General features: G+C 46.6%; 1 protein-coding gene across 1 annotated transcript; it reads left to right on the top strand.

The window, feature by feature from the left end:
* Positions 1 to 1,616: 1,616 nt before the first annotated feature.
* On the top strand, positions 1,617 to 10,778 carry MYL2 (myosin light chain 2). Its single transcript, XM_006132580.4, has 7 exons — positions 1,617 to 1,771; positions 2,915 to 3,004; positions 5,023 to 5,098; positions 6,543 to 6,647; positions 8,833 to 8,908; positions 9,013 to 9,061; positions 10,429 to 10,778. Exons 1-7 carry the CDS (start codon positions 1,769 to 1,771, stop codon positions 10,525 to 10,527), a joined length of 498 nt encoding a protein of 165 aa, XP_006132642.1. The 5' UTR covers positions 1,617 to 1,768; the 3' UTR covers positions 10,528 to 10,778.
* The last annotated feature ends 4,451 nt before the right edge of the window (positions 10,779 to 15,229 follow it).

Genomic DNA, 15,229 nt, shown 5'->3' with positions numbered 1-15,229 from the left:
GCCATCTCTGGGGTGAAACGTAGCAACTATTCAACAGCCCACTCTTGTGCAGCCCCAGCCCAGGAGCACCAGGAGAGCAGGCACTCGGGGGCAACAACACTCCGCCCCAGTACGCGTAGAGTAGGCGTTCTGGGGCAGACGGTGGGCGGGGCCAGGCTGGCGGTTTGGGAAGGCAATGCTTTCCCCTGCCTAGGATACCCACCGCCCATGAGCCCACTGCAAAGCTAGCTGAGAATGAATGAAAGGCAGAGGGACTGCAGCATGCTGGAATTAGAGCTGTAATGGGTGTACGGCACAACTGGGTAGATCAGTAAGAGGGTGTGAAGGATGGGGTGGCATTGTCGCATTCATGGTTGTGAGGCCCAGCACTGCACAGCGTTTGGTGAGATCTGCCTTAACCTGGCTGAACCAGACCAAGCCCCCGCAGCCTCAGGAAGAGGGAGGCCCAAGATGCCTCTTACTCCAGGCACCTGTGCAGGGCTGTGTCTGGCCCATTGGTTCTTTGGAAGCAGGCCTGTGTGGTTATGTCCCTTCTCTGCAGCGGTGTCTGTTCGCGGTCCTGCAGCCCAGCTGGTGACCTAATCCCTGCTGTGCTTACTGGGCCAGGCTCCGCTGTCCCCGGCAGCCAAGCACTGACCTCCACAACTCCAAAATAGGACCACAAGATGGGGCCTATCAGGCCAGTGATCCCAGGCAAGTGGAAGGGAGTGAATCTTCTTCTTTCAGGGAGACCAGAGACAGTAGTAGCTGGAGACTGGGGTCCCTTATAGCCACCAGGCAGCCTCTCAACAAGGAACCAACTGAGAAAGGCCCTGCACATGCCCCCTCCCCCCGACAAAGAGTTGGCCCATCCCATCCTGCTGGTGCGACTCACGGGAGAGCATCTGTTCTGGCACGGTGGCAGCTCACACCACCTGGGCCATAGTGACCCTTGAGCAGACCGGGATCAGGTGGTGTGGTTACTGTGCTGTGACAGCTGTCACATTCCACCCCAGAGAAAGCTCCATGTGTGTGGTGGGTGCTGCAAATCCCAACATCTCTTGGGTCAGTGAAGCACTCTGGGATCTTCCAGGGTGGAAGACGCCATCCCAGAAGCAGACCTGAGTGAGTAGACGGATGTATCTCACGGCACACGGAGCTCACCCCAAGCTCTATAATAAGACAAAACAAAACCCTCCATCTAAATACCCCTGGGCGCAGGGAAAAGGGGCGGGATGAAGTTCAAATCCTGGTTCGGATCTGACATTCACAGCACAGACTTTTTTGACCTGCAGGCCAGATATTCAGTGGCTATAAATCAGCACAGCTCCGAGAGCTGGCTCTGTGTGTGTGGATAGACAGACCCCCAGGGTGACCGCAAAATAGCGTTTCTCACAGGCTTACTGTGCCCTCCCCCCAACCCACTGACAAAGGCATGTGCCGCTCATTCTGCACAAGCTGCACAGCACTTTTTTTTGTCCACTTCTTAAAAGTGGCAGCCACACCACCAGCTGGCATTTCTCTAACCTTGAAACCTTCTGTGTCTCACATGTCACAAAGTGACAACAAGCTGTTATTCAAGATGAGAGCGAGACAAAGACAGAGAGACAACAGAGCCGGGGGCGTCCGAGGTGGCAGTTAACTTACCTATTACAGCCAAAAGTGGGCATGCGTTTATTTTTAAACTGCACCAGGCCGTATTTATTGTTTCAGCACAGAGCGGCCTGGGGGATTGTCTTTTGAATTCCTCTTGCAGGAACATCAGGGGCCGTGCAAAGCATCTCCGGTGATGGTGAGTAACGAGAGCGGGCAACTGCAAGAATGACCACGAGATGAGATAGCAGTGGGAGTCTTTACTAGGAACATCTCTAGCGACCAGTGAGATATAGACATGCAACTTGTACAGCTCCTGAAACAAAATAAGCCTCCTAGGAGCATTTAATACACTGGTATTATCTGCAAATAGCAGCAGATAAGTGGAGGTTGTTTTCTTATAGGTTAACTGCTGCCCTGTCTTCAAATCAATAACCAAACCGAGCATGTAAATTGAAACTGAGCAGTTTTTAGGGTCAAACTGGAATTCTTTCTCCTCATCCATGCACTATCTGGGAGGCACATTTCTATGTCTTGAACTGGTCCATTTAAATCTTGTTTTATTTATTAGTAGTATTCTTGTAACTCCTAGCAGTACCAGTCATGGACACCCTCCTTGGGATCTCTTACAAATCAGTGATTTTTATTTAACAGGGAAAGAACATAGCAGATCCCATGAGTGCACCTAAGGCAGAAATGTTCGGATGTTCTCAATGAAGTAGAAATGTTAGCCTGGGTGTTATAACCTTTTCTATTTAAACCACAAGAATTGGAATCAACTAAACTCTGGATTTCGTCTTCCTTGATGCCAGAAAGGGCAGATTTAAGACTACTTTATTATGTAGCCTTTGTAGTGACAAAAAGTACATATCCGTGATAACGCTCATAATAGCTACAACCATTGCATGAAATCCCAGAGATATAGTTAGCTATCTTTTCCACTCCCGGGGGTCCTGAATTATATTGTTACCCGGAGAGATTTCTTTACTGTTCCTTCTCAGCCAAATGTCATTTGAACCGTGGCAGACGTCACACTGTGGCATGGAGAGTCATTTTTCATGTTGCTTTCCCCTTATTCAATTTGTTGAAATGCATCAGGAGCCCAAGACACTGAGGTCTGCTGGGGAGAAGAAATAATAACTTCCATCAGTACAGAACAGTATGTACTTCACCCCACACTTCTGAATGGAAAGGCAGATGATCATTTCAAGAATTAAAGTGCACCAGCAGGCAGCAGCCCCTAGCTATTCATAAAGACTGAGGAATAAATTCAGGGGAGTTTAAATTTATTCCACCTTGAAAAATACAGTGAGTTAATGATCATGTACTTGAATTCCCTAAGTCACCCAAGAAAGCTAAGAAGAGAGCAGAGGGAGCTAATTCCAATGTCTTCTCTATGTTCGAACAAGCACAGATCCAGGAATTCAAAGAGGTAAGAGGCTTTTGTTCAAATAAGCATGAAAGGGTAAAGCTAAAAACAACCAATGTCAACTTTTTCCCAAATGCTTTTCAGTTTGGTGAGGTTGGATTAGGAATAAAGAGACCCAAAAGCTCATTTAAATGACAACTGCTTTATTTAAAAAAAAAAAAAAAAACCTTAATTCAACTACATAATCAAATATGGGGTCTTCTCTGAACTTCCTGGGCCCTGTATCTCTCAGCAGAAGAGAGAGTGACAAGACACTCAGCCAATGGCACACAACACAGAAACACTGTAGAATCTGAGCTAATTTTCATTGGCTGAGCTATGGCCATGAGTCAGGGCATTATTATTGAGAACGGATTAACTCTTTCACAGTCATGTGCAGGTCTTAAAAGGTACCCACTGAGTCTATGGAGATCATGTTGCAGCCTCTCCATGTTTTGGCTGAGGACAAGACAGTGGCCAAAAAGAACTGCATGCGGGGGAACCACCACACACACACATACACACATTCTCTCTCTCTCGCTAGCTCTCTCTCTCACTGGGGATGCAAATACTCTACGCCTTGGCTGCAAGCAGAGTGGTTAGACAGCTCCAGACGCAACTGGAGAATAGCTACGTCTCCCTCCCCAGCTCACACCCCTGATCCCTACAGAAGGAATTCTCCTACCTCTAGTAATCCCTTAGGCTATGTCTACACTGCAGGAAAAAGTAGGAAAAAGACACGCAAACTGCAATTTGTGTATCTTTTTCCACTTTGCTTCCAAAAGAGGCTTTTCTGACATTTGGCCCATCTACATGGGGCCATATGTCTTGAAAAAAACCCTCTTTCAGAACATCCATTCTTTCACATAGAACGAGGTTTACAGGGATGCCAAAAAAATGCGTCTGCTTTTCCAAAAAATTTTCTGAAAAGCAGATACGTTCCTTGGATGCGCCATAGGTTTTCTGGGATACCTTCGGTGTCCTGGAAAAGCTCTGCCGTGTAGACATAGCCTTAGATAACCCTGCTCTCTGGGCAGGGAGATTTGGTCTCTTCTGGCTGGTTTGTTGCAATGCCCATCAGTCAGCCCTGGTCTACACAAGGGAGTTATTTTTAAATAACCCCCTTATTTCGAAATCATAAGCAGAACATTGACACTTCAAAGCCCATTATTTTGAAATAGCTGGGCTGGTTATTTTGAAATCTGTACTCCTACTTTCCTCGGGGAATAATGATTATTTAGAAATATCAATAGTATAGATGCTCCGGTGATGCTATTTTAAAATAACTACTCCTCTGAGTCATTCAAAGTGCTTCCTGGGGCCAGGCTAGTAGATTTTGTGTGCTGCAGCCCTTCAGGGGAGTGGCAGGGGCTGGAGCACCAGTGCGGGCTCCCCAATGCTGGGAGGAGCCATAACTCTTGGGGGCCAATCCAGACAATTTATGGGTTGCATCCAGCCCCTGGGCCTGAGGTTCCCCACCCCTGTAAGTGCAGCGCATGTTCATTCTCTCTTTCTCTTTGCGAGTGATCTAAGTACCACTAGGTAGGACTGTAAGCCACAGCCAGCAGGTGTGTGGGTTACACTCAGGTTACAGTCACATTCTAATGTGACTAATGTCATTCTCATGAGCAGAGCTGTCAGCTGGGCTCCCAGGATGTTAGCAAATGATCCCATTTGGTGTGTAGGCTGGAAGGCAATCCCCTCTGTGGGCCGCTGAGTAATAATGCCTCCGCCAGCATCACACAGCCGATGCCAAAGGGGATCAGAGAGGAACTTCCAGCACTGCTCCGTCAAGCAGCCTAACACACGTTGCCATACTGCTGAACAGAGCTCTTTGGGCGCTATCCTGAACCTGTCTGGAAATCCTCGTCTCCGCTCCCACTGCGGGAGGAAGCTACAAGCACAGCTGTGAACAAACACAATTTAAGCCATAGCTTATGCCACTGGACACATCCCAATTACTAGCCAGGCTACAATGAACAGGACAGGGCATTGCTGAATTAGTTTTCTGTATGACGCCATTTATCTTGCTCCCCATCCAGGCATTCACCATCATGGATCAGAACCGGGACGGCTTTATTGACAAGGCAGATTTGAGAGATACGTTTGCAGCAGTGGGTAAGCCTGCATCTAAGAACTCTCACACCAAACACACCAAAAAAGGTTTTGATCATGTTTGACTAATTGTTCGATGCTTTCCATTTCATTCACTAGTTAATTCCATCTTCCATTTGACTGTGCTCAAAACCCCTGGAACCAAAATGGTTTAGATTGCAAAGAGCAGAATGTTTTATCTTCTTAATATTTTTGATCAGTGTGGGTCATTTTTAGACCCTGCCTAGAGAGAATGGTTATTATATTAAATTAGGGACCATCCTTATGCCTTGCTCTGTGAGTAGTCTTGCTGGATTATATGATGTATGACAATTGGGAACATTCTTCCTGGTTATCACCTTGCCAATCAGGTGTGACTGCATTGAAATTCAAGCAGATCAGCCCTGGACTTGTAGCTGTATGAATGATAATATGCAGACACTTGGTTCTGTTCATTTTGCTGACAAAATCCATGTGGGAACTAAATCAGCAAGTATCATGGTGCAGTTTTATGATATTCCCTAGAATCCTAGAAATTAGAGTTGGAAATAAATATCTAAAGGGTTAACTGGTTACCCAGTAAGCATCAGCCTTACTGGTATACTTACCGGCTGTGTCTAGACTGGCAAGTTTTTCCGCAAAATCATCTGCTTTTGCGGAAAAACTTGCCAGCTGTCTACCCTGGCCGCTTGAATTTCCGGAAAAGCACTGACGATATACTATGCTGCTCCCGTTTGGGCAAAAGTCTTTTTCCAAAAGACTTTTGTGCAAAAGGGCCAGTGCAGACAGCAGAGATTTCTTTTCCGCAAAAAAGCCCCGATCGCAAAAATGGCGATTGGGGCTTTTTTGCGGAAAAGCACGTCTAGATTGGCCACGGATGCTTTTCTGCAAAAAGTGCTGTTGCGGAAAAGCGTCCTGCCAATCTAGACACTCTTTTCCAAAAATGCTTTTAACGGAAAACTTTTCCATTAAAAGCATTTCTGGAAAATCATGCCAGTGTAGACATAGCCACCCAGTAACCGAATAACCAGCTCAGCCTGGCCAGAGCAGCTCTGCCCACAGCACTGAGAGCCCTTCATGGTCTGGTCACAGCAGCCCCCGCCCATAGCATGGCAGGCTCAGCCCAGCATAGCCAGGGCAGCCCGCCATGACATGGGCTAGGGGCTGCTCCAGGGTTAACTGGTTAAACAACCACAAATTTACATCCCTAGTTGGAAAAGACCCTTTGGATCATACAGCTCAGTGCAGGATCCTTCTCTAGTGTTTCTAGTGTTTTGTCTGGTCCAATTTTATCGCTCTCAAAAGATGGAACCTCTACCACTTCCCTTCGAGACTCTTCCCATGGTAAAAATGAACATTTTCTATGTTTTTTAACTTATCCATAGGCTGGTTTGTGTATAAAATGGTACTCTGATAGCTGCATCAAATTAAATCCACAACCCAGGTGATTTGTCTGTTTTTTATCTAGGTCGTTTGAATGTCAAGAATGAAGAACTTGATGAAATGATAAAGGAGGCTCCTGGACCAATTAACTTTACTGTATTCCTGAGCATGTTTGGCGAGAAGCTCAAGGGTGAGATAAGATAGGGGGATAAAATGAATGGGAGGATAGTTTGGTGGCAGAGACCTGAGGTGTGACACCAGCTTCCTTTGTGACTTGGGCAAGTCACTTAACCTCTCTGTACAGCAGTTGCCCAGCTGTAAAACAGGGATAATGACTCTGCCCTGCATCATAAGGGGTGCTAAGACTTAGCGCTTTGAAATCCTCCAAGTGAAGATGCTAGCAAAGAGCAAAGTATATTAAAAGCCACTTTATTTGCAGTTTCTGTCCAAGGACTGATACTGCACTCAATGGACGCCTTTGCCTGCACTTTTAAGGAGGCTTTAGCTCAGGACCTAGGACTCAAATCACTCTCTTTCTCCAGAAAAGTTCAGAAGGTGAAAACATCCCATTGTCATTGCCTGGGGCTTCTTCTGCATCCTTCCCCCAGCATGGTGGGGCATGAAATGGCAAAGGCAGGCCATTAAGGTGTTGCCAATCACAGACTCATACACTGGATATTCCCAGCAATTGGGCATCTTGCTCTAACACGCTGAGCAATTTCTCCTCTTACTCCTCAGCCTCCCCTATGCTACTTGCTGCTATTGGCCTTTTGGCAGCAGCTGGAGCCTGTGGATAGAGCACGGGGCTGTCACTCAGACATCCTGAGCACTACTCTCCATTCTCCCCGTAGCCTCTCGAGTGGCTGTGAGCAAGTTGCACCACTGCTCTGTGCCTCAGTTCCCCCTCTGTGAAATGGAGCTAGCAATGCTTGTGAAGTGCTCTTTCACACCTGTTCTCACCACTCTGAGGGGTTCGGTGCTATGCTCCAGCCATTCTGACGTGAACGCCTGTGGCTGTTTGCTGCCCACATTCTGGTGGCCTGTCAGGAGAGGATTATTGCGGAGGGCAGGCACTTCTCGCTGACTCTAAACCCCTCCCCTCCCCATGCCCCTGCCATACCCCCTCAGCCATTGTGCAACCTGAGCTCTGTGACACTGGTGCAGAATTCCCCCGATCCTATGAGGCTGATGTGCTATAAATACACTGAGTATATTAACTACATGTTGGAGATAGGGAGGGGCAGAATGAATGTATATCTGCTCCACTCTATGCCATGGAATATGAAATGGCAGTCCAGACAGCATGTGTATGTGGGGGGGAGATATGTCAGCCATTGTTGTATACCACAGGGTGTTGGCAGGATAGGACACTCGGACCTGAAAACCCCTCCATGCAGGTGTAAAGCCAATAGACCCTAGTCACCAGCAGGTGGGATTGAACCTGCGGCCTTAGGGGCTAAAGCCATGTCCCTCTACTACAGTGCTCACCAACCAGTAGATCAGGACCTACTGGTAGAACTTGGAACCTTTGACAGGTGATCCTGATGGTTTGGAAGGGGAGGCTGTCAAATGCCAGCACTTCATCTGCCCCTCTCAGCACTACCGTGCTGCTCCTGCCCTTTGCCTTGGAGGTGCCCCTCGCCCCTGGGAGCCTCCTGCTTGCTGTGCAGGGCACGGGAAGAAGAGGAAGGGGGGTGCTGATGTCAGGGTGCTCCTCCTTCCTCCCTGCCCCTCATCTCCACTGGGCAGAGGAGGGCAAGGATGGAGAGAGTTTGCTGGCTGCTTTTGAGAGTGGTACAGGGCCAGGGTAGGACTGCGCTTGCCTTAGCCCCCTGAATCACCACCCAGAAGCCACCTCTGGTAAGCAGTTCCCAGCTGGAGCCAGCATTCCAAATCCCAGACTCAGTCCTGAACCTCTCCTGCATCCTCCACCCTTACTCTGAGGAAAGTGAGTGAGGGTGGGGGAGGGAGGGAGGACAGAGTGAGCAGGGGCGGGAACTCGGAGAAGGGGCAGGAAGGAGGCGGGGCAAGGGTGTTTGAGTTTGAGGTAGATCCTGGATTGCACTTAAATTCAAAAAGTGATCTCACGCTTCAAAAGGTTGGAGACCCCTGCTCTACCGCAGGAGTTAAACCCCACCTGGCCCTAAGCTAAGGCTGCAGACTAAATGTTTCCTCCCCTGCCCCTCCTCCCAGAGGTCTCAGTGCCTCTGGGTTCCACAGGGAATGAGCTTTCTCAGCCACACAGCCTGTCCCCTGTGGGAGGTCACCAGATCTGTGATTTCCCCTCCCCAAAGTGCATGCCACTCTCTGGCGCTGTCTGTTATGGGGACAATACCTGCTCTGTCCCACCAGTGGTTGTGTGTGCCCCCCTGCAGGTGCCGATCCAGAGGAGACGATCCTGAATGCGTTCAAGGTGTTTGACCCCGAAGGCAAAGGCCTGAAATCTGACTAGTAAGTGCAGAGCAGTGTGTGGGGTGTGCAGAGGGAAGGGGGCAGCTGTTCTGGCTTCCTCACTGTCCCTCCCTCATTCTTACCCCATACTCTTTCTTTTGCAGTATTAAAGAAATGCTGATGACGCAGGGAGAGCGGTTTTCCCAGGAAGAGGTAAGCATAGGGCTCCTTTTCACCTCTATCCTCGTACAGAGTGCACCATTCAGTAATGCCTAGCACTGAGCTGTTTAGTTTGCATGCAGGGACAGCAGGCTCTAGCTGCAACGGGTCAGCTTTCCTTTCTAGCGTCGGGCACAGTCCTTACCTCAGTTTCCCTGTTATGACTCTTTTTCCACATGCAGCCTCCCTTTTGTGGAAGGGTAATCTAGTGCTTCAGGCAAAGGAACAAAGCAAGAATCCCCCTCCCATATTTCCACTGACAGTCACTCAGGTTACCAACATAAGGGCAAGAACAAAATGCAGGACAATGTAGCACTTTAAAGACTAACAAGATGGTTTATTAGATGATGAGCTTTTGAGGGCCAGACCCACTTCCTCAGATCAAATAGTGGAAGAAAATAGTCACAGCCATATATACCAAAGGATACAATTTTAAAAAAGTGAACACATATGAAAAGGACAAATCACATTTCAGAACAGAAGGGGGATGCGGGGGAGGGGGGAAGGAAGGTAAATGTCTGTGAGCTAATGGTATTAGAGATGATAATTGGGGAAGCTATCTTGGTAATGGGTAAGGTAGTTGGTGTCTTTGTTGAGGCCCCCGCGAAGAGTGTCGAATTTTAGCATGAATGCCAGTTCAGAGGATTCCCTTTCAAGTGCAGATTTGAAAGTCTTCTGGAGTAGGATGCAGGTATTTAGGTCGTTGAGACAGTGTCCTTTCTGGTTGAAATGGCAAGAAACTGTTTTTTCTTTGTGATCCTGTCTGATATCTGTTTTGTGGGCATTGATTCTTTGGCGAAGTGTCTGAGACGTTTGTCCAATGTACATAGCAGACGGACACTTTCGGCACATGATAGCATAGATTATATTAGCTCACAGACATTTACCTTTCCCCACCTCTAATATCATTAACTCACAGACATTTACCTTCCTCCCCCCCACCCTTGCATCCCCCTTCTGTTCTGACATGTGATTTGTCCTTTTCATATGTGTTCATTTTTTTTAATTGTATCCTTTGGTATATATGGTTGTGACTATTTTCTTCCACTATTTGATCTGAGGAAGTGGGTCTGGCCCACGAAAGCTCATCATCTAATAAACCATCTTGTTAGTCTTTAAAGTGCAACATTGTCCTGCATTTTGCTTCAGCTACACCAGACTAACATAGCTACATTTCTATCACTATTCAACATAAGGGCAGGCAGCCACAAATGGCAGGGGCTAGAAAGTCTCCTTGTCCCAGCCAAGGGCAGGACTTCCAGTGATTTCCAATGGCCCTTACCCCCCTCCGTCGGAGCTGCAGACCCAAATATCCTGCCATTCTGCTAAACCTTTCCCTTCTGGGCCCATTTATCTCACAGATCGACCAGATGTTTGCAGCTTTCCCTCCAGACATCACAGGGATCTTAGACTACAAAAACCTCGTCCACATCATCACACACGGAGAAGAGAAGGATTAAGAGCTGGCATGATGCTAATTCCTCAGACACAGTGGTGGGGGTGGTACTTTGTGATGCTTGCCTCTCCCTGGATGTCTAGGGCTGGTTCTCAGCTACTGCCCACACAAGCTGGGTTTGGTCTGTTCACCATGTGATCGTTTGTACTTGGTCCCATTCTTGTCTGTTTTTCTATGCAGGAAATTCTCACTGTAACTGGGGAAATGCACACCTGAATTGTGTCCAAATTAAATTATACATTTTGCAGAAGGAAATCCAGCTGCCTACATCAATACTGGTAGGGCTCGTTGTTCCCTATAAGCTGAGCGCTTGGGCAGCCATCCAGGAGAGATTCAAATGCTGCCCAGCTAATTAACAGAGTGCCCATAGCCAGCAGCATGTGTGTCTACTAGTGGTGCACATCCCTACATGCTTTGGTGCATATAACAAAATTTATTCTGCGCAAGGATTGAAAAAAAATTAGAGGGAACACTGACAGGGTCTGAAAAATAAATGTTCTGGAGCAAACACAATTCTGCAACACTCCAAGGAAAGTGTTGTGTGTGTGTGTGTGTGTGTGTGTGTGTGTGTGTGTGTGTGTGTGTGTGAGAGAGAGAGAGAGAGATAGTTAGTTAGTTAGTTAGTTAAAGAGAGAGAGAGAGAGACTCAAACTGTGGGGTGAGATGAACAAGAATAGTGTTCCTTGTAAGGTGTGTGCTTGTTTGACTGCTCAGCAGAGGTTCCAATGTCACCCATTGGCAGATTAGCAGAGCACCCACAGCTAGGTTTTGTTTCTACTTGTGGTGCATGTTCACACGTGCCTCAGTGCACCAAAAAATGTATTTAACACATGGATGGAAAAAATCTGCACGTGGATGGAAAAGATTAGTGGGAACATTGAAGGTCATCACCAAAAATACCTGCGACTGAATTTCTGCTGATGACACTTGCCTACAGGGACAGTGGCAAAGATTTGTCCGAGATGGGTTGTGCAGCTCGTGCTAGAGTGGCACGGGGTGCTACGTGCCCATGATTGCCGTTTTTAGTTTGCAGAAGCCCAGCAGGGAGGAAATGAGATCAGGCTGCCTGGCTCACTGTCCAACTGCCACTAATCTCCTGATGTATGGCACATTACTGGCATTTGTCAACTTCTCTGACATGGCAGCAAACGCTTCACTTTCTGTCTCTGGGATGGGTATTGTGCAAGGTATGGGGTGCTTCAAAGACAAAATAACTAAGGACTCAGATATGCTTTTGAGAGCAATGTGAAGCTACCTGGACCCTTTCCTAACAGCTGTAACCTTCAGAGCATGAAGACATGCAGCTATTTTATCCTCAGTCTTTCCACCCAGGCCATCTCCTCTGCCTAGCATAGCCTTTTAAACCCACTGGAGCAGGCTCCCTTCATTCACACCCCTCTGGAGGCCCCTTCCTCAGCTTCTGCAAAGCGCCCAACACTGTCCCACATGGATACACCACCATCAGCAGTCGGAGCAAGGAATCTTTCCAAGCTAGCACCACCTCTCTGGATCTCCCAGGCCATCTTGTTAAAGTCTCAACTGTCCTTGGAACAGGGACTGCGAGAGAGATGTTCAAAAGCATCTCATAGGCTTAGGAGCACTCGTCCCAGTCCCACCGATGTCCAATAACATCACTATGCTCCTCAGTCACTTAGGCATTTTTCCAAATTGCCTTTGATTTAGGCTTTCTGTGTGCCACTAGCGCCCAGGGATTCTGATCTTGCCATTGAATCTGGAGTCATTGCTGTGGATGTTGGTGGATTGACGCTGCAGCCAACTCAGCGCAGGAGTTGGCTGAAAAACCTTTATCCTGATTGCCTTTGGAATCCTGTTGAGATCTTGTCACAATGCAAGGCCTGGGGGGAAACTTCAGGGCCATTTATTATAGAGTTTACTTTATCCCAGTGCTCTGGCTTCATTGATCCCAGGGGGAGGCAAACCTTGATTACCATAAATACAATGAGCAGGCCTTTGGCACCTTAGAGACTAATGTATTTCTGCCATTTATATTGGCCAAACTGGACAGTCTCTACAAGAAAGAAATAATGGACATTAATGGATCTCAAAATCACTGTATTATCTCAAACCAATTTCAAAAGCCAGCTTGACAGGGAAACTACAAAACTTAACTTCATTTACAAGTTTGATTCCTACAACAGAAGTCTAAACAAAGACATTGGCTGGATGGCCCATTACATTCCACATCCTAATGACATAAAAAACCAAACAACGGGTACTTAATGTGGGCATTAAGTATTCTTATCAGGTTCATTTACAGGGCTTGACAAACCGCAGTGAAATCCACTTGCCAGCCCTGCACCACGCATGCACCAGACCCACATGCGCACACCGCCGGTGAACGGGGCAACCAGCGGAAATCTACATGCCATGGGCGAGTAGATAAACAGATTTGTCGAGCCCTGTTCATTTAGCATGGACAACTCTAATTGACAATTTTTTACCCCTTTTTTTCTTCTTTTCCCACCCCCAATCTCCTTCTTGTGCAATTTATTTTGAAACTGTTTGGACCCCTTAAATACCAGTCATCTGAAGAAGTGGGTTGTGCCCACGAAAACTCATGATAATATCTATGTGTTTTGTTAGTCTCTAAGGCAGGGATACGCAACACATGGCCTGTGGGCTGCATGCGGCCCACAGCCTGTTTGTTTGCAGCCCGTGATGCGGTTTGGGTTTACAGTGCAGTTTGGGTTTACGGTGTGTGGTTTGGGTTCACAGTGCAGTTTGTTTTAGTAGTTAAATTCTTGGACTGTTGTGAAGCCAAAACAAAAAAGTAGTCAATATAATGGTCTTCTTTTGATATGCGTTTTAGTAGTTAATTTCCTGGACTCTCATTGCTCATTAAAAGGGCTGTCATACGGCCCTTGCCATGTGCTGTGAGTATCGTTGTGGCCCCTGGGGCTTCCAAAGTTGAGTAGCCCTGCTTTAAGGTGTTACAAGACTATTTATTGCTTTTTTAAGTTTTTTCACATTTATTAGGTCACGAGCTTTTGTAGGTAAAACCCATTTCATCAGATGAATTGAGAGAAGAAATTATATACCCTGGATTCTGTAATTTCCACTCCAACTCATCTGATGAAATAGGTTTTACCCATTAAAACTCACGATCTAAGATATGAATCTACACTGCACGCTTATTTTGAAATAGCTATTTCGGAAGAAATACTCTGAAATAGCTTATTTCGAAATAGTATGTCCACACTACAGGGAAGCCTCAAAATTAGTCCAAGGCAGGCTTCCCTAATGTGGATGCGTTATCTTGATTTAGAGCTCCAGGAGGCACTGAGGAGTAATTAGTTTGAATGGCCTTGGGGAAGAGCTATTTTGAGATAGTAGCAGTGGAGCATCCACTCTCCCGCTATTTCAAAATAGCTGTTTCGGAACAGGCATTATTCCTTATGGAATGAGGTTTACAGAAATTGGAATAAGCTGTTATCGTGAATTTATTTTAAAATACAGGCGAACCCTGCACTTATGATCTAATTGGTTCGTGGAGAACCGTCGCAAGTTAAGCCATCGTAAGTCGAACCCTTATTTTCCATGGACGCAATGTTATAAATGGCAGTTCCATCCCTGGAAACCCATTTTATACCCGAAAAATACTAAACTTGATGACAGAAATGGAGGAAAACTAAACTAAATAGTTCAAATAATGCACAAAAATAACTAAAAAGTGAAGACTGATGTGGCAGAGACACGTGCAGTTCAAGCAGCAGCTGCGGACTGGCAGGTCTGACTGACCTTGTGCGTTTCCTGTTTTGGGATGACGCGTGGAGTCTGCATCATACACTGTTGTAAATGCGAGCTGCAGGTGTAAATTGGGGGGTTTTAGGAGCTATCTTGCATGAAAAAAATGGTTGTAAATGCGGGAGAGTCGTAAATCAGGCAGTCATAAGTCGGGGATTGCCTGTAATGGAATTGCTGTGTAGACACTCGAATTGTTATTTCGAAATAACATCCATTATTTCAAAATAACTGTGCTGTGTAGACTCACCCTGAGATGTCACAGGACTGCAAGTTGTATTTAAAGTTACCGAATAACAAAGCTACCCCTCTGAGACATGATTACCATGTGCTTTCCATGTGAGGTGACTATAGCTAGAGGGTAATGGCAGAATGGGAAATCTTCTGACAGTAAGCGATCAATGTTTGTTACAGATTGGAAGATCAGATTGTAGCTAGCTGTCAGATTGCTCAGAAGAACACCTAGTTGCTTTGGTTTTTGAGCTTTCCTATAGTAATAACAACACCACTTAGTTCTTATACAACACTTTGATCTCAAAGTATTTTACAAAAGAGATCAGTATCCAAGTTATCCCCATTTTATGGATAGGGAAACTGAGGCACAGAGCCATGGATGTGAGCTGCCTACGGTCACCCAGCAGGCCTAGGACAGAGCTTGGATGAGAGCCCAGCTTCCAAGTCCTACTGAGATGCTTGATCCACTAGACCACAGTGCCTCTCCTGCTTTCTAGTCCCCCACCCCTCTTATTTCTAATTCTCTAGGATTCTGGCCTGTGTTTGCCTACAGAAGAAATATTTGTTACTTGAAGAAAATCTCACTGAGATGTTAAAATCATGAAAACCAGCTCCTCAGCTGGGTAAATCAGCTCAACTGAATTCAATGGTGCTCTACTGATTTATACAGACCAAGGAGCCAGCCCATTGTACAAAGAGGTGTGTAGTCA

The sequence above is a fragment of the Pelodiscus sinensis genome, chromosome 15, assembly GCF_049634645.1.
Source record: "Pelodiscus sinensis isolate JC-2024 chromosome 15, ASM4963464v1, whole genome shotgun sequence".
NCBI classification, from domain to species: Eukaryota; Metazoa; Chordata; order Testudines; family Trionychidae; genus Pelodiscus; species Pelodiscus sinensis.
Note: the sequence above shows the minus strand (reverse complement) of the source record. Positions and strands in the feature narration are given on the sequence as shown.